The 23,231-nt window shown below is 38.9% G+C and overlaps 1 protein-coding gene across 3 annotated transcripts in view; it reads right to left on the bottom strand.

Annotated features, from left to right (window-relative positions):
- Positions 1 to 1,672: 1,672 nt before the first annotated feature.
- The window catches only part of CDK8 (cyclin dependent kinase 8), a 56,629-nt gene continuing 35,070 nt past the window's right edge, over positions 1,673 to 23,231 (bottom strand). For 2 of the 3 annotated variants that reach the window (XM_081327922.1, XM_081327924.1), the window contains 7 exons: positions 20,421 to 20,564; positions 18,937 to 19,006; positions 18,087 to 18,159; positions 17,390 to 17,487; positions 8,433 to 8,511; positions 6,562 to 6,720; positions 1,673 to 3,099 (listed from right to left, as the gene is read on the bottom strand). In XM_081327922.1, coding sequence (XP_081184048.1) covers positions 2,974 to 3,099; positions 6,562 to 6,720; positions 8,433 to 8,511; positions 17,390 to 17,487; positions 18,087 to 18,159; positions 18,937 to 19,006; positions 20,421 to 20,564 — 749 coding nt within the window. In that variant the 3' untranslated portion in view covers positions 1,673 to 2,973. The remainder of the gene's footprint in view (positions 3,100 to 6,561; positions 6,721 to 8,432; positions 8,512 to 17,389; positions 17,488 to 18,086; positions 18,160 to 18,936; positions 19,007 to 20,420; positions 20,565 to 23,231) is intronic. The other variant, XM_081327923.1, reaches the window with a different exon arrangement.

Raw genomic sequence — 23,231 nt, 5'->3', positions numbered from 1 at the left:
CCAGCAAATGGGAAAGAAAGATAAAACTTTATGTATGTATTCAATGGCATAGCATATCAACTGTATTCAGCCAACAAGAAGTTTCCTACTATATGTACAAATCCACATACAGATTAAAATGCACATGTAGGTATTGTGTTGTAGTATTTGAATAATTTGGATTACTACACCTTTGTTAGCTCTCAATTATTCTTACTCTAGCTGGTCTTTTATGCAAAGAAAAAGCAATGTTTTCTTTTGCTTAATATGCTCCCTGACTGTAGATATTGTAACTTATAAAATATTAGTTATATTTTGCTTTAATATGGTCAATTGTGATTTGTTCGATAGCGAACAATGTTTTACTATAATGTACAGACTAAATACAGTATAGAATAGGATCTGGACAATAATAAATAAAAAGGCTCTTAGAAGAGGGGATTTCTCCAATTCGTTGTGCAACCGATTTAGGATGTTTTGTTTACTTTTGCATTTGATAACCATGACCTTGTTGAACAATGGCTTCACATAACAGCAGCATTCACTTAATGACCATGGTGATCGGCTTAACTACTGCCGCAAAAAGAGGTAGCTAGTTGTTGACAGTGCTAAATTGGTGAGCAGAATATTTATTAATTTTTCAAACTTCTATAGCCACCCATCTTATACATAGCTATGATTCTGTGCAGCTAGCAATTAAAATATAAAAACAAGATAAAAGGGTAGAACAATTTAAAAACAATACAATGTAAATACAGCTCATAATCCCATTTATCGGAGCAATTGGTAGATCCTCTGCACTGGCTCCAGCATATGGCTGGGTCCCTGTGTCCACTGGCAAAACCGTATCTTCAGGGCCCTGCAAAAACCCAGCAAGGTCGAGGCCAATCTGATCTCTGGAGGGATGATATTCCATAGGGCAGATGCCATGGCAGAAAAGGCTCTTTTCCTTTTCTGGGTCCTGCTACAATACACTCTGCAACAGGATAGACTCTGGCTGATGGGACCTGCCACATGTTCCTCCTGCTCAACCGGATTGGAATTGGTAGATGTTATTGGGGAGAGGTGGTCCTTCAAGTAACCTGACCCCATGCCACCTATGGTTTCAGCATCAGGAACTTCTAACGCCAAGAATTGAACCTGGAACAAACTGACAGCCAATGAAGCTCATGCAGCAGAATCCTAACGTGCAGATCATGGAGCACATATAATAAGTTTCTACAGCTGCATTTTGAACCAGTTGAAATTTCTGAATGCTTTTCAAATCCAGGCCTAGGTAGAGCACATTGAGTAATCCATATGAAATAACTGAAATATCAATGATCATGAGGAGATTCTCCTGGTCTAGGAAGGGGCACAATTGGTACACAACATCTATTACTTTTTTAATGCTTTTGGAGCAGAAAACCGGTAGGATTTTCATAAGGTAGTCCTCATTTAGGAACTGCCTCATTTAGCGATCATTTGCAGTTATGGTGATGAAAAAGTAGCTTTACAGCCATTTATGACCTTCTCGGGTTTATTAAGCAAAGGAAAGCTGAAGTAAGATCACAAGCATAGTAGTGGTGTCACGTAGCAAGGACTTCACTTGAGTTGCCGGTCCCAATTCTAGTCTCTAAATGAGAACTACTTGTATTTTAATTTCTAGGCAGAACAAATTGGTATCAACTGATAAAGCACAGATATAATCATATACAGATTTATGAAAAATATTTTTATTACATAACACCTTGTTTTTAACAATGTTGATTTCTTTTAAAATTCAGAATACCTGCATCATTCATGGAAAATAGCTTGATACAGTACATGGTATAGTTTTTCCTCAAATTCTAAGTTCTCCTAACATCATAATCCTTTATTAAGGGCGACCCCCTCCCCCCAAACCAGCCTTTCCCATCCTGGGGGCCTCCAAATGACCAACTCCCCCAGATCTAGCCATGTTGGCTGAAAACACGCGGAACTGAAATCCAATTCATCTGGAAAGTTCTAGGATGGAGAAGAGTGCCCTAAACAAACGTGCGAACACCTTTAAAAATATTTAAGAAAATTTAAAATCCACTACATCAAGCCAGCTCTCAAAAAGTCATGACAAACATATCTGGATGAATGCCGCACTGTTTTTTTGTTTTTGTTTTTTTTGCAGGGGAACATCACTCATGCTTTTTTAACTTCCAAAGCATGCTCACAAATCAGTTAACACCAAGAGGGGGGAAAAACATTGCCTATGACAATCAGTATAGTTTGCTGAATCAAACAGCTTTATCTTAATAACACACTCATTACTATCAAATAGCAGCTTTAATACCAGTCAAGTCATAGATCTGAGAACAAAATAAACTTATGTTGAAAATTAATCTTTGGGAAGCTTGTAAATCTGCTGGGGAAAAAAATGTTTGTTTCTTTTTATTATGTCCTTAAAAAAATCTCTGCAGCAAATTTGTTGGTCATAAAACATTGCTCAATGTGGAAAATGGATCAACCCACAAAGAAGTCACTAAAAATCAATGTATATCAAAATTCTCTCAATTGAAGCCATAGATAGTTTGTTTTCATCTCATTAACACATACTGTATACTTCAAATACCAGTTAAAGAGATTTTTGTGTCTGTATGATTGGTCAGATAATGTTGTCAACATCAATAGAATTCACAACAACAAAAATGCTTGCCCCTAGCACATTTCACAGTTTCAACTGCTACAGACTGTCACTGAAAACAATGCATTGGTCAGTCTGAATCATGTCAAGTAAACTATGGAAGTAGCATATCCACAACACAAACTGTGCTAGTACTTTCTTTTCAAGTCTCATTCCATCAACAGGTACAATCTGAGGGAGGGACTACTCCCAGCCTGTGAAAAGTAGCAGAACGTGGCTATCAGACATTTTGACAGTTCCAGTACATTCTTGCAGCCCAAAGCCAGGTTCCAGGCAGACAGCAGCACGGCCAGTCCTGCAGTCTTAGCAACAGTGCATTGACTTTATTCAGGTGCAGCTCAGTACCGGTGTGTCTGATGAGAGTACTGTGGAGGCTGCTGGGAGGTAGTTGAATATCCCATGCTACTCTGGGGCTGTGATGTGCTTGGTCCAGGGTTAGGATAGGCAGCATGGGGGTTGGAACGCTGAAAAAGAATCACAACACAGTTGGCGTTGTATACAAAGTGCAGTTCATTTTTAAGAGATGACAAAACATGTTTGATCCAAATTAACCTTTGCTCCCGGTGACCAACTTGGATTGGATCGTGCAACATTATCCTGGGACACATATATTTACTTTTATTCGTAAAAGATGCTTGCTTTGATTCATTTTTTAAATATTCACAAGAACACTAATGCCAAAGATTAACCCCCACCACAACTATAACTGGTTTTCATATATACCAGGGGTGTCAAACTGCCGGCCCACAGGCTGGTTGCATCATTTGGAGGCCACACACACCCCAGCTCTGGCAATGCAAAACAAGTAGTGATACGTCACGTCACGTGACAAGTTTGACACCCGTGATATATACCAACACAATGGTCATTTTTACATTGATTTAAAAAAAACACAAATTCTTGCCTATCCTCTTTAAGCAGTCTTGATGACAAACAGGTAACATTTCAGAAATATTTTGTCCATGTAATGAAATTACATTGAATACACTTTCCCACTCTGGAGCATATGCTGAGTGTGGTAGAATGTGACCTACTTAAAACCATGTATTTACCATGTGGGAGCATAAAAATGTATTAGAAAACTTGAGAAATAACAATTGAGTTGGATGGCATATAAATTTAAGATATTAATTTGTCTTCATCTTTTCACATGTATAGCAGATAAAGTAATAATTTCAAAATTTCCCCAATGCCATTATAATCAGCAGGCTGAGATCTTGAGCTTCATTATAGTCAACAACTGAATAGGAAAAGTTAAATCCTCTTTGATACAATAAGCTATTAACTCAGGAGCTACTGGTTTGGCCCTCCACAACAGTCCCATTCCTCATGAGAAAATGAATTGCCTGGTCATGAGCTTTCTCCAATAGCAAAGTTCAAAGGCGTCTCCCTATCCTGCTTCTTGAAAGCCCTACTTTCACTTCCATAGAATATCACAAGAAAAACCACTGCCTGCAAGATTTTGATCCTAGCAGGTCACTGTGGCATCTAATTACGTTTTCCAGAGTCTTTACTGCTACTCTATCAAGGGCCTAATTTGCAAGGCATTTGTCTGGCGGTTCCTTTACTTCTGATAATTGACTGATAAAAAGCAACAGCTGTATCTTCACCGGCAATCCATTTCATTATTTCTAATGGCTACAGATTATTTGCACCTGTAGCTATCAATACACAACTGCAGCTTTACACAAATGCACACAAACACATACCTCTCTTTACTATGCTATGCTAATTGGCAATATTTTCAAAATACTCAGGAAAATAAATGCTAGATTAGAAGATTCTGAAATGTGATTGTGAGTGCTTATTTGAAAAAGTAAATTATTTAGATATCTCCTAGGAAGCCTACTGAACATGATAGAATTGCAGATATGTAAAGAAATATATTCGCTTTCTCTTTATTAAAACTATGAAGTTATACTCCATGAATGACTTTAATAATTTAAAAATAACAGTTAAAACTGGTTAACCTTATGATATGAAAAACTGCACATTGGACAAAATCTGCTTTAATACTGTACATTCAATAACCATATTTGTCACATATGACTTATATGCATGTTTCTTCTACTGAAAAATAGTTGTGTAAGATTTTTTTTTACAGAAACAATATTTATAGAGGAATATTACCATGGATAAAATGCTGCTCATTAATATTTTGTTTGAAACCCCAAAGCTCGTCTTGTTAAGGCTTTTTTATTCACAGGGAAGATTCTACACCTTTTGACTCTTTTATGTACTTTCATTGATGCCAACCTTTTTATTTGACATAAGGTTCGCAGATGTGTGACAGTCTGAAGCAGAAATATCCATTAAATGCTGGATTGCAACACAGCCTTGTCCTTTAGTCAGAATAGAGCAGCCTGCCACAAATGGCACATTCTTTTCGTAAGTAAGCATATGACTTGTGAAAAGCTGAGCCTTGCCCTTCTTTTGTGTGCCTTCTGCAAATAACGTCTACTGAACAGAGACCAAACCAAGAATATCCTAGATAAAAATATGGTGAGCCAAAGTAAAAAGAGTCAGGTTCTAATCTGCCTACTAAATACATGAATATATCCAACTGCTTAAATTGTCAAAAGATTTTAGCATCTGAATATGTAACCTGATTCCACTGAATAATACACTGGATAATTTTCTCTCTCTCAAAAGCTTTGATTCCTGAAAAACATTTGGTGATTATGAACATATAATTTCAGAATGACTGTATCAAGTGGGGATCTTGAGAAATAGGAAATTAACTTTTAATGACTGTAATGTATTTAACTGCACGTTTCCGACATGCTGCATGAATTCAAGAGGGCTAAAAGTGTTTTGTTGCTGATTTTTGTTTGTGCTTAATGTCCGATGCATCTCACTACAGTGTACAAGAACAGTCAGTTAGCACTGATGGATTCCAGCTGCCCTGATACTGGTTTTTCTATTGTCCCGGAAAAACTTTTAACCATGTTGTCATTGACTATCTCTAGATTTTCAGGAAAAATGTCCCAAGTGTGAATGGAGAAAATGAATCTTTAGTGACATGCTGCAGTTCATGATCTTGTATGCTGTAACAAGTTTATCAATCAGCTGAATGTAGTTTAGTGCCTTGTAATTGCCAAGAAAATTCTCAGCAACATCCTTAAATGCTTTCCAGGTGATTTTTATCTGGCCTCACTAACAGATTTCCGAATCACTTGTCACTGATGATGTATCTGATCTGTGGACCAACAAATCCTTAATCTTGGTGTTAGTTACTCTTGGAAACATGTCTGAAATATCATAAACATTCACTTTCCTAGTTCATTGCTTTTATAAATTTTTTGCAAAAGTATTTTTGTCAGGTCAACAAGTGGTTCATGTGCCACATTTTTCTGTTCTGGAGTCAAATTCCTTCAGAGTAGCCATTTCTTTTTAATGCAATGTGATTCTCTTGCACAACTGTCCTATTTACATATGTAACAACAATGTATCTGAGCTGCATACCAAGCAGAAGAGGTTTTATATTCCAGTTGTACTTGGTGTACCAGATGTGCTTCAACAACAGTTTCATGTTTTCCTGTTTCATGTGTGCAGCATAGCCAACAGGTACTGAAGGATGTACATTGCTATTGTGTAAAAACAAGAGATTTCTATAAAATGCTTCGTGATATATTAAATTCTAGGTTATTTTTCATGATTGCCAGCCAAACATCTATAAGACACACCCAAAAGTGCTCAGGAAGCAAAATCTTTGTTGTCATGAATCTTGGCAGGAAGGCAATATAAAAATGAAGACAGTTTATGCACCCTTTGTGGTATGCAGATTTCATTACTAATCTTTTTTTAATAATAAAAGTGGATTCAAACAGATACATGTCCAATGATTTCCTTGACATCTGTGATAAAATAAACATTTCGCAAGGTAATGCAACAAAGACTAGGAAAGAGAGGTGAAAAGGGGATACCTGATAATCTGAGGTCATAATAAGTCCACCTGAGGTAGTGGTAGGAGGAACAACTCTCACTTTTTTCAAAGGAGGCCCTTGTGTATGACTGTTGTCTTGATTCCCTGGATGACCAGTTCCATTTGTGTGGTTATTGCCCTGCTGCTGCTGCTGGTTCTTCTCAAGTGGTTAAAGAAAAAAGAAAAATACAACTCAGAAGCAATTCAAATGCTGGCAATATGAAATTCTCTGTAAGGTCAATGGGACACCAAGGTGATACTAATTAAATCACTGCCCAGATCTAAAGCAAAGACAACCTATCAAAATATTTACTCAGCCTATCAAAAATGTTTACTTGGAACTAAATTGAGATTACGTGTATAGGAAAGTACTCACTTATCAGTTGCTTAGCAACCATTTGAAGTTACATGGAAGTTATAATGGACTTAAAAATGACTTATGACTTATCCTCAAAGTTACAACTGCCACACCCACACCTGGTCACATGATTGCATTTCAGATGCTTGGCAACTGGCTTGCATGGTCACATGACCGCAATTTGTGATGTTTTTGCCAGTTTCCAGAAAAAACTTCCCACTTGGGAGAATGGATTTGTTTAACAACCATGTGTTTTGCTAAAAGACTATAGTGATTTGCTTTACCATTCTCAATAAAATTGAGTCAGGCTGTATGATGACCTGTTTAATGACTGCATCAACTTACAACCAAAATTCTGGTCCCAATTGTGGTTGTTAAGTAAGGGCCTTATACTAAGTAAGCATTTAGATTTGGAGCCATAATTAAAGCTGAGTAATAAGAAAAGATTTTCTAATCCCGAGGATAATAAAAGCTCTTCCTGTCCTCCAGGAGATAATCTTGCATTGTATTGTCTAAGGCAGAGATCCCCAACCTTTTGGGCACCAAGGACCAGTTCTGTGGAGAGGTTTTTCCATAGACCGGAGGGTGTGTGGTTTTGTGTGCTGCCTGCATCTTGTGGATGGGGCTTTGCTTGTTTGTGCGGACTGGTTGATGGCATGCCGTGGCCTGGTACTGGTCCATGAACCGGGGATTGGGCACCCCTGGTCTAAGGTCTTCTATTTTATAGCAAATCCCTGGATCTTGTAAAATTGCACACTGCTGAGATCCAATGTTATTTATAGCTTTATAAAAAGCTATTGTTTTTAGATCTGTTTAAGATTCTTGCCACATCTTATCACCAAGCTGGCCACATTATCAAATGGTCACGCAATAAAGATAATTATAGTACAAACTGAGATTACAAAATTCAGTCCCAAAGAGGATTGTTCCATAATACATGCCCCAAATTATTTCTGCAACTCTTAAAAGGTTTCATTTTATTATTGTCCTTTGTTCTTGTAATAGTGAAGTTTGTTTTTACAAAGATTTATACAATGGTTGTGAAGTCTGCTACTCTGCAAATACCAGTATTTCAAATCACATCCAAGTTATCTATCCCCCCAAATATCTAAATAAATTGGTAACTCTACAAATTATGTGTTGTCAATCTCTGACATTAAGCCTTTCAATATTTGATAAAACATTGTTAAATTTCTCACTGTAATGTTTAGTACTGGAAATATTAGTGATAAATGTAATGATATTCCCATATTATCAAATATTCATTTTGTTTCTACGTGACATTTAATTCTCATATTCTGACAAGGAATAGTTCAATAAAAGTAATGCCCCTAAATATACATAGAAAAATACACTTCATGTCCTTATTATGTGGTCTTCATATACTAAATGATTTTAAACAGAACTATTAATACTAATCTAATTCTCCAAATCATAGGCAAGTATAAAACTGTACAAGACAGGAAAAATTCTAAATGTACTTGTTTTGTCATAAGCCTTAATTTGATACCTACTTTGTCTCCTTTGTCATCAGGCTCTTCTTCAGTTAAAAATTCTCGTTTTGGATATGGGATCTGACAGCCTGCAAACACACTGCAAAAGTCCATTGATTTAGTGTGTTAATGAAGAAATGTATGAAGGAGGATATCTGCAAGTACAGGTAGTCCTCACTTACTTTCTTATTTATTGAGTGTTCAAAGTTATTATGGTGTAAAAAAACAAACAGAAAATAGCTTTGTGACCAATCCTCATATTTATGACCACTATAGAAGTCCCACAGTCATGTGATCACCATCTGAGCACTTTGCAGCTGGCATGTGTTTATGATTTATTTATTTATTTATTATTATATTTGTATACCGCCCTTCTCCCGAAGGACTCAGGGCGGTGAACAGGGCACATAAAAAATACAGAATACAAAAATTAAAAAAGAATTAAATAAGAGCCCGAGCTAAAAACAGTAGAGTAATAAAAATCCCCAATAAAAACCCCAGGACATCCCCCATCAGGCCAGGCCGGCTTGCTCAAATAGGTAGGTCTTCAGGCCGTGTTGGAAGGAACGAAGGTCAGGTGCCATCCGGAGCTCAACCGGCAGCTGATTCCATAAAACCGGGGCGCCCACAGAGAAGGCCCTCCCCCTGGGGGCCACCAGCCGACATTCTCTGACCGGTGGCACCCTGAGGAGGCCCTCTCTGTGGGAACGCACAGGGCGGAGGGAAGTTGACGCCGGCAGCAGGTGATCCCCGAGGTACTCCGGACCCATGCCATGTAGGGTGATGATGGTGGTAACATCACTTGATCGCCATTTGCATGCTTCCCAAATGGTTTGTGACAAGAATTGAGAATGTGGAATGAAAATCATAATACCATGCTTAATGATTGAATGGGAAGTGATACTTTAAGTCTCTAATAGTCACATAATTTGTGGTGCTTAGAAATAGATTGGCCAGTTAAATAGCGGTCACTGAGTGAAGACAATCTGTATTCATTTTCTTCCCTATAATTTGTAACTTTATCTTAAGAACAAGTTTCACCCCATGATTAAAAGTGGTAATAAAGTATTTTTCACTTTGAACTAAGTCCCGCTTCATCAGTTCTTTGCAGTTTGATTATAGGGATTTTGTGTAATCATTAAGTGTTCAATGAGAGCTTTGGGGTGGAGGTTAGCAGGCCTGTGTTTGAGATCCGAGTGCTGCTGCTTGACATGGATATGAAAACAGCCCCCATGGGTGTCCCCTGGGCAATGGTGATGATCTTATTGAGGAGAACGCGGACCTGGCTTGCATCACGGAGACTTGGTTGGGCCAAGAGGGAGGTGTTCCTCTCTCGGAATTATGCCCACCAGGTTTCCGCGTTTCACCAGCCACGAGCCCAGGGTAGGGGCGGGGTGGTGGTGGCAGTTATTATTAGGGAGAGTCTTTGTCCGAGAGTGGCCACTGTCCCTCAGATAGGCAGGTGTGAGTCTCTCCTTTTGAAGTGGGGTCCTGGAGTTCAGTTGGGCCTATTGATCACGTACCTGTCTCCCAGCTGCATGTCATCGGCCCTGCCCAAGCTTCTCGACGTCTTGTCTGGGTTGGCGATTGAGTTCCCCAGACTTATAGTTCTGGGGGACTTCAATCTACCTTCCGTGGGTGAGGTGTCTGAGTCGGCCCGGGAGTTCATGGCTTCCATGGTGGCCATGGACCTGACTCAAATAATTCAGGGCCCGACCCATAAGGAGGTCAGACACTCGACCTGGTTTTTATCTCTGGGCAGTGGATTAATGATCTGGGTAGGGGGGATTTAACCGTCCAACCCGTCATGGTCCGATCACTTTCTTCTCCGGCTAGACTTTCAGTTTGCCACCCCTCGCCGCTGGGAGGCGGAACCGACCAGGTGGTTCCGCCCCAGGCGCCTGATGGACCCTGAAAGGTTCCAGTCGGAGCTTGGGACATTTCCTGCTTCCCTTGCCCACAACTCTGCCGAGGCCCTAGTAGAAGCCTGGGAGAGGGCGGCTGCTGGGGCCTTGTATCGAGTTGTGCCTTTGCGGCCTCTGACCCGGCGCAGACCCCGGGTGGCCCCCTGGTTGATGAAGAGATGAAGCGCCGGAAAAGACGCCTAGAGAGCTGTTGGAGGTCCAGCGGATCCGAATCTGATCGAACACAGCTAAGAACTTATCTTAAGTCTTACCTAGTGGTGATGGAAGTGGCAAAGCGTGTTTACTTTTCCGCTCTCATTGCGTCCACAGATAACCGCCCAGCCACCCTGTTTAGTGACCCGCTCCCTGTTTAACCAGGGACCAAGGGATGACCCCTTGCAGGGTAGGGCTGAGGAATTTGTGCAGTATCTGCAGGACAAAATCGCTCAGATCCGGACTGGCTTGGACTCTTTGATTATACCATTTGGGGTGAGTTTGACCCTGTGACTCTGGATGATGTGGACAGGATCATGCGTAAACTGAGTGCTACCACTTGTTTATTGGACCCATGTCCCTCCTGGCTGGTTTCGGCCGCCCGAGAGGTGACATGGGGCTGGCTCCAGGCAGTGGTCAACGCTTCTTTGACAGAGTGTGTCTTCCCCTCCGCCTTGGAAGAGGCAGTGGTGAGGCCCCTCCTCAAGAAGCCTGCCCTGGACCCGACCTTGTTGAATAACTACCATCCTGTCTCCAAACTTCGCTTTGTAACAAAGGTTGTTGAGAGTGTGGTGGTGCGTCAGCTCCTGCAATTCCTGGAGGAAGCGGACTATCTGGACCCATACCAGTCCGGTTTCAGACCTGGCTACAGCACGGAAACAGCATTGGTCGCACTGGTGGATGATCTCTGGCGGGCCCGGGACAGGGGCTGTTCCTCTGTCCTGATCCTACTTGACCTCTTAGCGGCTTTTGATACCATCAACCATGGTATCCTGATGCAACGGCTCGGGAGGTTGGGAGTGGGAGGCACGGTTTTACAGTGGTTCTCCTCCTACCTCTCAGGCCGTTCGCAGTTTGTATTGGCATGGGGACAGAGATCTACCCCAAGGCCCCTTACTTGTGGGGTGCCTCAGGGGTCGGTTCTTTCCCCCCTCCTGTTTAACATCTACATGAAGCCGCTGGGTGAGATCATCCATGGCTTTGGGGTGAGGTATCACCAATATGCGGATGATACCCAGTTGTTCATCTCCACCCTGAGCCAACCCAGTGATGCCCTTGACGTGATGTCCCGGTGCCTGGAGGCGGTGCAGGTCTGGATGGGAAGGAACAGGCTCAGGCTCAACCCCTCCAAGACCGAGTGGCTGTGGATATCGGCATCTCGTACTGTCCAACAAGTTCCTTCTCTTTTGATGGGGGGGAGGTATTGCCCCCCTCAGAAAGGGCTCGCAACTTGGGTGTCCTCCTGGATTCATGGCTCAACTTGGATGATCATCTAACGGCCATGACCAGGGAGGCCTTCACACAGGTTCGCCTAGTGTGCCAGTTGCGCCCCTTTTTGGACCGAGATACCCTATGCACGGTTACCCATGCCCTCGTCACTTCTCGTTTGGATTACTGCAATGCTCTTTACATAGGGCTGCCCTTGAAGAGCACCTGGAGGCTTCAACTGGTGCAGAATGCGGCTGCGTGGGTGCTTATGGGAGTATCTCGGTACTCCCATGTTACACCACTCCTGCGTGAGCTGCATTGGCTTCCGGTTGCCCTCCAGGTGTGATTCAAGGTGCTGGCTATAACCTTTAAAGCCCTACATGGCTTAGGCCCGGGGTACTTGCGAGACCACTTGCTACCATTGTCAACCTCCCATCGCTCGGTTTGCTCCCACAGAGTCGGCCTCCTCAGGGTGCCGTCGGTCAGGCAATGCCGGCTGGTGATCCCCAGGGGGAGAGCCTTCTCTGTGGGCGTGCCGACCCTCTAGAATGAGTTGCTCCTGGAGTTGCAGATGACCCCTGACCTTCGGTCCTTCGGCCGTGACCTGAAGACGTGGTTGTTCCAACAAGCGGGCCTGGACTGACTACGGTTTTAATTAGCTTTTTACTGGTTTTTAAATTGTCATATAATTATTGTATTTATTGTTTAATTCTTTTTTAAATTTTCTATTTTATGTTTTTAATTTTTATTGTTGTGCGCCGCCCTGAGTCCTTAGGGAGAAGGGCGGCATATAAATAAAATAAAATAAATAATAAATGTCACTGGCTAATCCCTTTAATGGAAGTGCCTTGAACAATGCTTCTGACATGAGAGAGACAGGACCCCACCAAGGCATCCAGATATTGGTTTATGTCTAGCATGGCTTCTGCTGATTTACAGCAGAACCATGTAATAGAATTATTGTCACCAGAACAATTCTGTAACCAGAAACCCCAGTGTGGCACACTCACAACAATATACTCTGAATCTCCAGATGGCTCCCCCAATTGGCTTTGTAGATCGGCTTTGAAATATTGGGGCAAGATGGTAGCTTGTGTACGCCTTGACATAATTGCCAGAAAGTTGAAAAATAATCACTCAGTTGTGGTCAGCCTTGCAGATTGTCAGTTTCTAGAGGTGAACCAGTAGTTTACTATTTTGTAAATTATATTAAAGTCTAAGGCTGTACATGACAGTGCTTCAGGTCTGGAGGGTGTGGATATAGCATTCATTAGAAACTCCTTAAAGCAAGAGACTCATTCTCTAGGATTGTACTGTAGAGGACACCTTTTCCCTCTGAATTCAAAGTACCTCCTTATTAAAATCTTTTACAAGACCAAAGAAGAATGAAAGAGTTGCACTGTCTGTCATTCTCTCAATAAAGGTAATCCAACAAAATGATTAAAATCAATTCAGTCCCAAAATCACATCTCAGATCAGACTGAAACCAGTGTATTCTAAGAATGTCTTCCACCATCCTCTTTAAAATCTTGCACAAAATATCCACACTTTCAAGCCATACAAGCCCTGAGCCAGGACAAATAGCATGATACTCCATCTCAATCAATTTTATTTGCAGCCAAAATGTTCCAAAGCAAATTAGAAACATAATCTAAACTTGACATTGGGTAAAACAATTTAACCAGTAAAATATTTAATAAATGCTACATAATAGACTTAAAATCCCAGTTCACTGATTTGTTACCAAAAGCCTTGTTTTTTTTAGCTGAACTTAAAAATGTCGCTGTTGCCACTGTAATTTTAGGATTTTCATCTGCAATTGAATTACATTTGCATGCTCAGAAATGTCTTTTAGATTTAAAATAGATAACTTCCTGACAAAGACTTACAATATTCATGATATAATATAATATGATTCATAATTTCATGATCAGTACCATTATAGGGACAAAATCTTTCAGAGATGGGATTTTTTTAAAAAAAGAAAATACCATACAGTATATTTGATGGCAACACTTTTAAATCTGACTTTTGAAAGGCTACTCTGTATCTACTAAAATATCAGCTAGTCAAATATTTAGAGAGTTGAAAAATATAATTAATCCCAAATGTTGTAGGAAAACGGGATACTTTGGCTTTGGACATTAATTCCTGTACTGAATTATTCCATAGTCTTTGTTTGATACAATGAATTGCTGATGTCACATTCCTGGAGTATACATAATTAGGATCAATGTCAATCTGACTGTTTTGAATTACCTTGAGATACTTTATCTGCAAACTCGTGTCTAAGTCAGCATAGAGAGGACTTGTTTCATCTATGAAGTCCTCAAACTTGTTACAAATAGTTGCTAAATGTCAACATCCCAATCAGCTAGCCAAAATTCATGTATGTTGCTGCAGTCATGCATATGAGATGAATGGTGATATAAACTGAATACATCCATTAAAAAAAATAATCTCAGGACCATAGAGAAATAAACTGCCTGTATTGCCTGATGTAGATGTAAATGTAAGTTTTAGTGCTGAGGTCCAAAATATAATACAAAGGATGCTGATATGCCCGTGAAGACATTTTTAGCTCCTTGGCCTGTTAAATGGCTTGTCTTAGCAGGATGAGATGGTTCATCAGATAGCCTGGACCTATGCCATTAAGGGCTTTAAAGGTCATAACAAACACCTAGAGCTGCACTAAGAAGCAGACTGGTAGCCAGTGAAGTTCACTGATATGCTCCTCATGGATTACCAAAATCGCATTACATACTGAGTAGGCATGCTCTTACCAAAGAGTATAGAAGCACTCTTCTTAGCTCATCAAATGGCATGCTGTTTGGAATATCTCAAGAATTATTTTTTAATGTGGCCACACTATTTGAACTCATCAAATTGGCAGATGACACCAAGCTGGCAGGAATAGCCAACACTCCAGAAGACAGGCTTAAGATACAGAAGGATCTTGACAGACGTGAACATTGGGCGCTATCTAACAAAATGAAATTCAATGGTGAAAAAAGTACATTTAGGCAAGAAAAACCAAATGCACAGGTACAACATAGGTGATACCTTGCTCAATAGTAGTAACTGTGAGAGTGATCTCGGAGTCCTAGTGGACAATCACTTAAATATGAGCCAGCAGTGCCAAAAAAGCCAAAGTCAAGCGTCCATGCTTCTTGGGGGATTTCTACTTTTCTCCTTAGCTCCCTTTCAGCTACCACAGCAGCACACCTGTATTTATATCTATTACACATCATGTGCCATGCTGAAGAAAACTTATCAGCTTTTCTTCATTTTTTTCTGATGTAAAAATAAAGCAAAACACCATATCATATCCTCAGACCTAGAACTCAATGGAAGATATACAGTATTTGCTGGTGAATGGTGCTAGACTGGAGGTTAAAATTAAGGGAGGAATTTTTCAAGTAGATTGACTTATCACCACTACTACAGTATTTGTCATTGCATTGATTCATTTGTTATATTCCTGTTCAAGAATACTGAATGTCTATGGCTATCAATATCAAAAATATCTGCCAGACTATCAATTTAAAGCTGAATGGAACAATTTTGTATGCTGTATTTTAATTGCCCTGTACACCGCCCTGAGTCCTTCGGGAGAAGGGCGGTATATAAATCTAATAAATAAATAAATAAATAAATAAATAAATAAATAAATAAATAAATAAATAAATAAATAAATAAGCTGCATTAACAGAGGGACAGAATCAAGATAATGTGAAGTGTTAATACCACTTCATAATGCCTTGCTAAGGCCACACTTGGAATACTGCATTCAGTTTTGCTCATCACAATGTGAAAAATATGTACTCTAAAAAGAGTACAGAGAACAGCAACAAAGATGATTATGGAACTGGAGGCTAAATTGGGTATGTCTAGTTTAATAAAGAGAAGGACAAGGGGTGACATGAAAGCAGTATACCAGTATCTCAGTGGTTGCCACAAAGAAGAGGGAGTCAAGCACCTGAAGGCAGGACAAGAAGCAACGGATGGAAACTAATCAAAGAGAAGCAACCTACATTTAAGGAGAAATTTCCTGACAGAACAATTAATCAGTGGAACAACGTACCTCCAGAAGTTTGAATACTCAAACACTGGAAGTTTTTAAGAAGAGACTGGACAGCCATTTGTCTGAAATTGTATAGGATTTCCTGCCTGAGCAGGGGGTTGGACTAGAAGACTTCCAAGGTCCCTTCCATCATCACCATCACCATCACTATTATTATTTTATGGAACAATTTAAATGAATCTAAGAAATTTGATAATATTAACTCCTTGCCTTCATACCCTTTTAATGCTTTTATCTTTTCTATCAAGATGCTAAGAAAGAACATTACTCCTTGGGACTTGAGTGAGTAAAGATAAGAAGTTGTCAAATTAGGATACAGAAGGATATGAGACTTAAATTCAGTATTGTTGAATGTTCTTACAGCAGAAGTCATTGTTACTTCCAGAAGTGAAACTATCACCATCTGGATGCAGTGCAACAAAAACTCTTCCCTTGGGTTTTATAAATTAAGAGAGAAGTAAAAAAAAATCCTTCTAAAACCCCACATAATATCAGGCTGTTCTGTTGGGGTGACTAAAATAGCTTACAATTGACTCTAGACGTTTGCCTATCCATGAAAATTATAATCTGTGCAGGTCCTTAGTTCCTGGTGACAGGTATATAAAAGCTTTTCAAGAGAACTCAGTTTTACCTGGTATTATATATGAATCTTGCATTCCACGTAATATTGAGATATAAAACACAGTTTCTTACCCTGTCAATATATTCTTTTCCCCTAAATAAAGTACAAAAGACTGTGCTTTTTTAGCTTTTAATTTCAGTCAAACATTACAGAATTGTTTATAAATTTTTAAAAATAATTTTTAACCTTTCATTTTATTATCATTTATATATCACTATTCAGAACCATTTTTTTTCTCAGGATATAAAGATCATATGTCAATGTTACATTTTTGCAGTCTTGAATGAAAAGGCAACATATAAATCTAATAAATCAATACTTATTCTTTAAAGTACAGGGCTCCATATAGACGCAGCTCTTAGGGATTCGAAAGAAAAATTTCTACTGAGGTAGGGCTGGTCCGCCACTGAAGGGGACAAGACTGTTATAGTCAATAAACAATAACACTTCTGTGCTGAAAAATCTATAAAGTCTATAATACCCCAACTAGAAGATCCCAGAAAACCTGAGCTAATGAACATTAAGAGTTATTTATTTGGCTTCAATTATTCTTCCTACTAAATTGCAATTTATATCACAGATTTATAAAGAAAAGATATGTTAATTAAATAATATTATTTTATATTGAAAGTGGGAGGTCTAGCAGGCACTTGGCTGATGACTATATAGGTTATAATCAATTTGTGAATGAATAAAGGATTAATGCTACAAACTAATGGAATCAGGGACTCATAAAACAAAAGATTAATAGGACATTATTTTAAAATGGCAAATGGCATAAAAAGACATTTTTTGTTTCTCAAGAGTGAAATATCATTCACTGTTATTCTCGGGAACCCCAGCTCCACTCCCTAATTTTCTCCTAAATATTTTAAGCATTTTAATATCCTTCCTAGTTTAAAATATTTAGGAAGCATTAAAGAAATATGAATTCTGTATCACTTACTCAGATGTCGGAAGTGGATCTTCTAAGAAATAAGGATCCTGCATAGCCTGTTCTGAGGTAATTCTCTTTATTGGGTCCATAGTAAGCAATTTCTGTAGCTAAGTACAATTAAAACAGAAGATCTTCACTGTTGTCAAACCCAGAAAATATTCCACCACTCTGTGAATATATGAATCTTCCTTTCATGCATCTTCAGAATCAACAAGCCACCCCTGTCATCCTATATACCTTGCATACAAAGGATCCTAAATTCAGTCCCCAAGCTCCCAGGACAGCCATGGTAAATCAATCAATAATATGGAATTTTTCATTTCCCCTCCCCAGCTCTTGTTATTGAGGAGAAAAGCTTACCTCTAGCTGTTTACAGATAAAATTTGGACCTAGCAAAAATGATTGCTTGTTATAACGTAAAAACAAAAATTATATTTGAAGATTTCATTCTCATTGTTCTTTTTTGCATAATCTCATACTTAATAACCGAAGCTTGGAAATAAATATATTTATGAAAAACCTATGAGGGGCACTTCAGATTACTTTTTCTAAGGCTTCTGTCACTTTGCAATTGAAAGCAAATACATTTAACTCTATAATAAATACACTTCTGCAGATGTAATGAAAAGCACTTTAAAACATCTCATATGATTGTTTTTGGAAACTACGTAGGAATTCAGTCCTGAGTGATCTGTCATGAACTTACCAAATGGAATGCTTTACTATCCGGCTTAACTTTATGTTTTTCCATATATTTGATAAGGCTGCAGTTGGTATATCTGAAAGAAAACACTGGTTCATAATAATCCTGACATTAAACTGAGGATAAAATTTGTATAAGGGGATGTTATAGAATTAAAAGAGCTGGCCTCATTCAGTTTAATTGCTATGAGCAGTTTATCTGTATTTTAAAATGATGCCAGAGCTCTGTGGAAGAAGCCCAAGGATACACATTCCTTTATATGTGCCAGATGGAAATGGCTTCCCATACGTATCCCATGAAACAAACAAATACAAAAAGTTATTTAGTATGACTCTTGTACAAAATTAAATTCACGTTTCTGAAGGTGAGGCATTTGATAATGGCTTCTATCAAAGCCAAGTCTTTACATTTTCTATCTGCAAGCTAAAAAGCTATACTTTTGCATAGAACAAATAATTACTTATTAAATCAAAGTAGCTCCAAAGTTATACAAAAAGTGGGCTCAGCAGACACTATTCCATCCTGATACTCTGAATGGTGGCCCAAACAGGAGTTATTTCCCTTCTGATCATTTGAAATGGCTTAGTATCCAGACCAGTGTTTCTCAACATTGAGAACTGATGTGTTGACATCAACGCCCAGAATTTCCCAGCCTATCCTTCCTACCTTCTTGTCCCCACTGCTACTTTGCTTACTTTGCCCCGGGCAAAATAACCATCTTTATTTTGGTATCAAAGGGAAGGGGCAACCATCAGAGGTTAGAAAAAAGTTTGCCAGAAAACCAGCTTAGTGAGTGTACAAATTCATGAAGTTGTAGCATTGTCAAAATTTCTTAGATCTTCACAAAACTTACGTATTTCTTCTGAAATCTTTCATTAAAGTTGAATGTTCAGGCATCTTTTTAATATCTTCCCAATCTTTATCTATGAAGTGAATATCAGTATAATTTCATCCTTCTTAATACAGAACTAGGGTACCATCACCTAAGCACTGAAAATTATTATCTTCTCTATCCTCTTCAGTTTTCACTCTGGGTAAACAGTTTGTATTAACACAAGAACATGAATTTTATTTTGTTACTTATTTACACTGTATACTTTGCCTTATTAAAAAAGCACTAAGTACTGTACAGTAAATAAACAATATACAAGTAGTCCTCGACTTACAACAGTTCATTTAGTGACCCGTTCAGTTACAATGGAACTGAAAAAGTGATTTACGACCTTTGCAGCAACTCCATGATTATGTGATCAAAATTCAGATGCTTGGCAACCGATTCATATTTATGACCGTTGCTGTGTCCCAAGGTCATGTGATCACTTTTTGCAACTCTCTGACAAGCAAAGTCAATGGGGAAGGCAGATTCACTTATAAACAAGGTTACTAACTTTTCAACTGCAGTGATTCACTTGACAATTGAGGCAAGAAACATCATAAAATGGGGCAAAACTCACTTAACAAATGTCTGAATTAACAGGAGAAATTTTGGCCTCAAGTGGTCATACGTTCAGGACCACTTGTAATCCGATATAATTTGCAAATTGTTATACTAATTGCCTTAAAGGTTTTGAACTGATTTAACATAAAGCATTAAAACTAATGTGGCAGTTACCGATGACTTCATTAGCTTCTTGATTACTATATTTTAAAGTTTAATTTGGTTCCCAGGTTATATAATTTTGTAATATGAAGAAAGTAAGATTGAAACATTTCCAAATTGTATTGATATTGGAGAGAATTAAATAGATGGGAGCCCAACTTTAACTCCTACCTAAATCACAGGAACTTTTTTCCTTTTTTTATCCGTTTTCACTCTTTACTGAATTCTACTCTCCTCCCCTCTTAAAATTAAAAATACCAGTCATGGCTTTAGTTAATTGATCATGGTGAAATGCAATCAAGACCTTTCCTCAACTGCTGATGATAAATGAACTGCATCATGATAAATGGGAAAATTAATATGATATTAGTTCCTGGGAGTTGGGTGGCATTATATACTTAAACCTGAGCATTGACAAAATTTCTACCTGTCAATTAACTACAAAAAGCCACACTGCTTGGATCCGCATATATACTATGCCAATGCATTAGGACATCCTCAGTTCTTTGGAAGAACTCGATGCAAATGAAGGCCAACATGAGTAAAGAACTGGGAGCTGTGATTTCATTTTGTGGTATATGTAATAGTAATAATATATTTACTTTAGCATTGCTTTTTGTTTCGTGTCTACCATTTGCAACGTATTAAAACTTCCATAGTGATATTGCTTTAACCATTTGAAAGCCCAAATATGTCTAATTTACATACATCAGCAATAATAAAAACAGAATATATACCTGCAGGAAATCCCATTACATTGAATATTCTGTCCAGCTGATCATGATGATACGGATTACTAGTTTTTATATCCTCTTGTCGGCAGTGGAATATTGGCTCTGATGTTAGCAGCTCTGCAAATATACACCCTATAGCCCAAATATCTTTACAAAAAACAAGGGAGGAAAATAAAAAAGGCATTTTAAAAAGAAGAAATAATGGTTTGTAGATGTGCTCATAAAGAAATAATTATACTTGCAAGCATTCCCAACTAACATTTCAGTTGTTGTGCTAATGTCAAAGATTCTCCTGTATTTCCATATCATCTATTACAATTCTAGTTATAACAGAAGAATAGACGATTGCTCACCTAAGCAAGAACTAGTACATTTGTAATCTGTAACTAATTAATGCATTATACCACTTTAAAATGTTAAAGCTTTCAAGAGAAAATTCTCAATTACAGCAAACACACTGGAAGATGTGTGCCACTTGTAAAAATAAAAATTCCCATGACTTTAAACTTTGATAAAAGTATCAAAAATTGAACAATTCCTGAAGGAGATTTCAAAACTCACATTTAAATATTATGGGCTATAACTAATGTTGTTGTTAGCTGCGAAGTCGTGTCCGACCCATCGCGACCCTATGGACAACATTCCTCCAGGCCTTTCTGTCCTCTACCATCTTCTGGAGTCCATTTAAGCTCACGCCTACTGCTTCAGTGACTCCATCCAGCCACCTCATTCTCTGTCGTCCCCTTCTTCTATTGCCCTCGATCTTTCCCAGCATTAGGCTTTTCTCCAGTGAGTCCTTCCTTCTCATTAGGTGGCCAAAGTATTTGAGTTTTAGCTTCAGGATCTGGCCTTCTAAAGAGCAGTCAGGATTGATCTCCTCTAGGACTGACCGGTTTGATCGCCTTGCAGTCCAAGGGACTCGCAGGAGTCTTCTCCAGCACCATAGTTCAAAGGCCTCAATTCTTTGGCGCTCAGCCTTTCTTATGGTCCAACTTTCACTGCCATACATTGCAACTGGGAAGACCATAGCCTTGACTATATGCACTTTTGTTGACAGGGTGATGTCTCTGCTTTTTAGTGTGCTGTCTAGATTTGTCATGGCTTTCCTCCCCAGGAGCAAGCGTCTTTTAATTTCTTGGCTACAGTCCCCATCTGCAGTGATCTTGGAGCCCAGGAAAATAAAATCTGTCACTACCTCCATTTCTTCCCCATCTATTTGCCAGGAATTGAGAGGGCCAGATGCCATGATCTTGGTTTTCTTAATGTTAAGTTTCAACCCAAGTTTTGCACTCTCCTTCTTCACCCGCAACAAGAGGCTCTTTAGTTCTTCTTCACTTTCTGCCATTAGAGTGGTATCATCTGCGTATCTTAGGTTGTTGATATTTCTTCCGGCAATCTTAATTCCAACTTTTGATTCATCTAGCCCTGCCTTTCTCATGATGTGCTCTGCATATAAGTTAAATAGGCAGGGCGACAGTATACAGCCTTGCTGGACTCCTTTCCCAATTTTGAACCAATCAGTGGTTCCATGTCCAGTTCTCACTGTTGCTTCTTGACCCGCATATAGGTTTCTCAAGAGACAAATAAGATGGTCTGGTACTCCCATCTCTTTAAGAACTTGCCACAGTTTGTTATGATCCACACAATCAAAGGCTTTAGCATAGTCAATGAAGCAGAAGTAGATGTTTTTCTGGAACTCCCTAGCTTTCTCCATGATCCAGCGTATGTTGGCAATTTGATCTCTAGTTCCTCTGCCTCTTCGAAATCCTGCCTGTACTTCTGGTAGTTCTCGATCCACATACTGCTGAAGTCTAGCTTGTAGGATTTTAAGCATGACTTTACTAGCATGAGAAATGAGTGCAATGGTGCGATAGTTTGAACATTCTTTGGCACTGCCTTTCTTTGGAATTGGAATGTAAACTGATCTTTTCCAATCCTGTGGCCACTGTTGAGTTTTCCAAATTTGCTGGCAAATTGAGTGTAGCACTTTTACTGCACTGTCTTTTAAGATTTTGAATAGCTCAGCTGGAATACTGTCACCTCCACTAGCTTTGTTGTTGCTCAGCTTTTCTAAGGCCCACTTCACTTCACATTCTAGGATGTCTGGCTCGAGGTCAGTGACCACCTCATTGTGATTATCAGGGACATTAAGCTCATTCTTGTATAGTTCTTCTGTGTAATTTTGCCACCTCTTCTTAATCTCTTCTGCCTCTGTTAGGTCCCTGCCATTTTGGTCCTTTATCATGCCCATTTTTGCATTAAACGTTCCCTTCATCTCTCCAATTTTCTTGAAAAGATCTCTGGTCCTCCCTATTCTATTGTTTTCTTCTATTTCTTTGCACTGTTCATTTAAGAAGGCATTCTTATCTCTTCTAGCTATTCTCTGGAATTCTGCATTCAATTGGGCATATCTATGTTTTTCTCCCTTGCCTTTCGCTTCCCTCCTTTCCTTAGCTATTTGCATATATAATAATATATATATTCTATTATTTGCAAATTCTCAAAACTACTTCAGAAGATCTTCAATCTTTTGTAATGGACAGCGGTATGGGGAAAGAGATCTATTATGCCAGATTTCATTCACTCACAGAATTAGGTATAATTCATTACTATGCAAAACTGAACTGACTGGGGATAATTACAAGCTTGACAAGATTTTATTTTTTTAAATGAATCTCTTCAGTAAACTTAGCAATCATAGGATAAGAAGTCTAATTATGGATTAAGAGTCTATGGCTGAGAGCATGAGTATGACAATTCTCATAGACAAGGCAATGAGCAGTACCCAACTCCAAGAATTTTCAGTGCTATTTA

Source organism: Vipera berus (genome assembly GCF_964194415.1).
Source record: "Vipera berus genome assembly, chromosome: 4".
NCBI lineage: Eukaryota > Metazoa > Chordata > Lepidosauria > Squamata > Viperidae > Vipera > Vipera berus.
The sequence above is the reverse complement of the archived record's forward strand: the minus strand, read 5'-3'. Positions and strand labels throughout refer to the sequence as shown.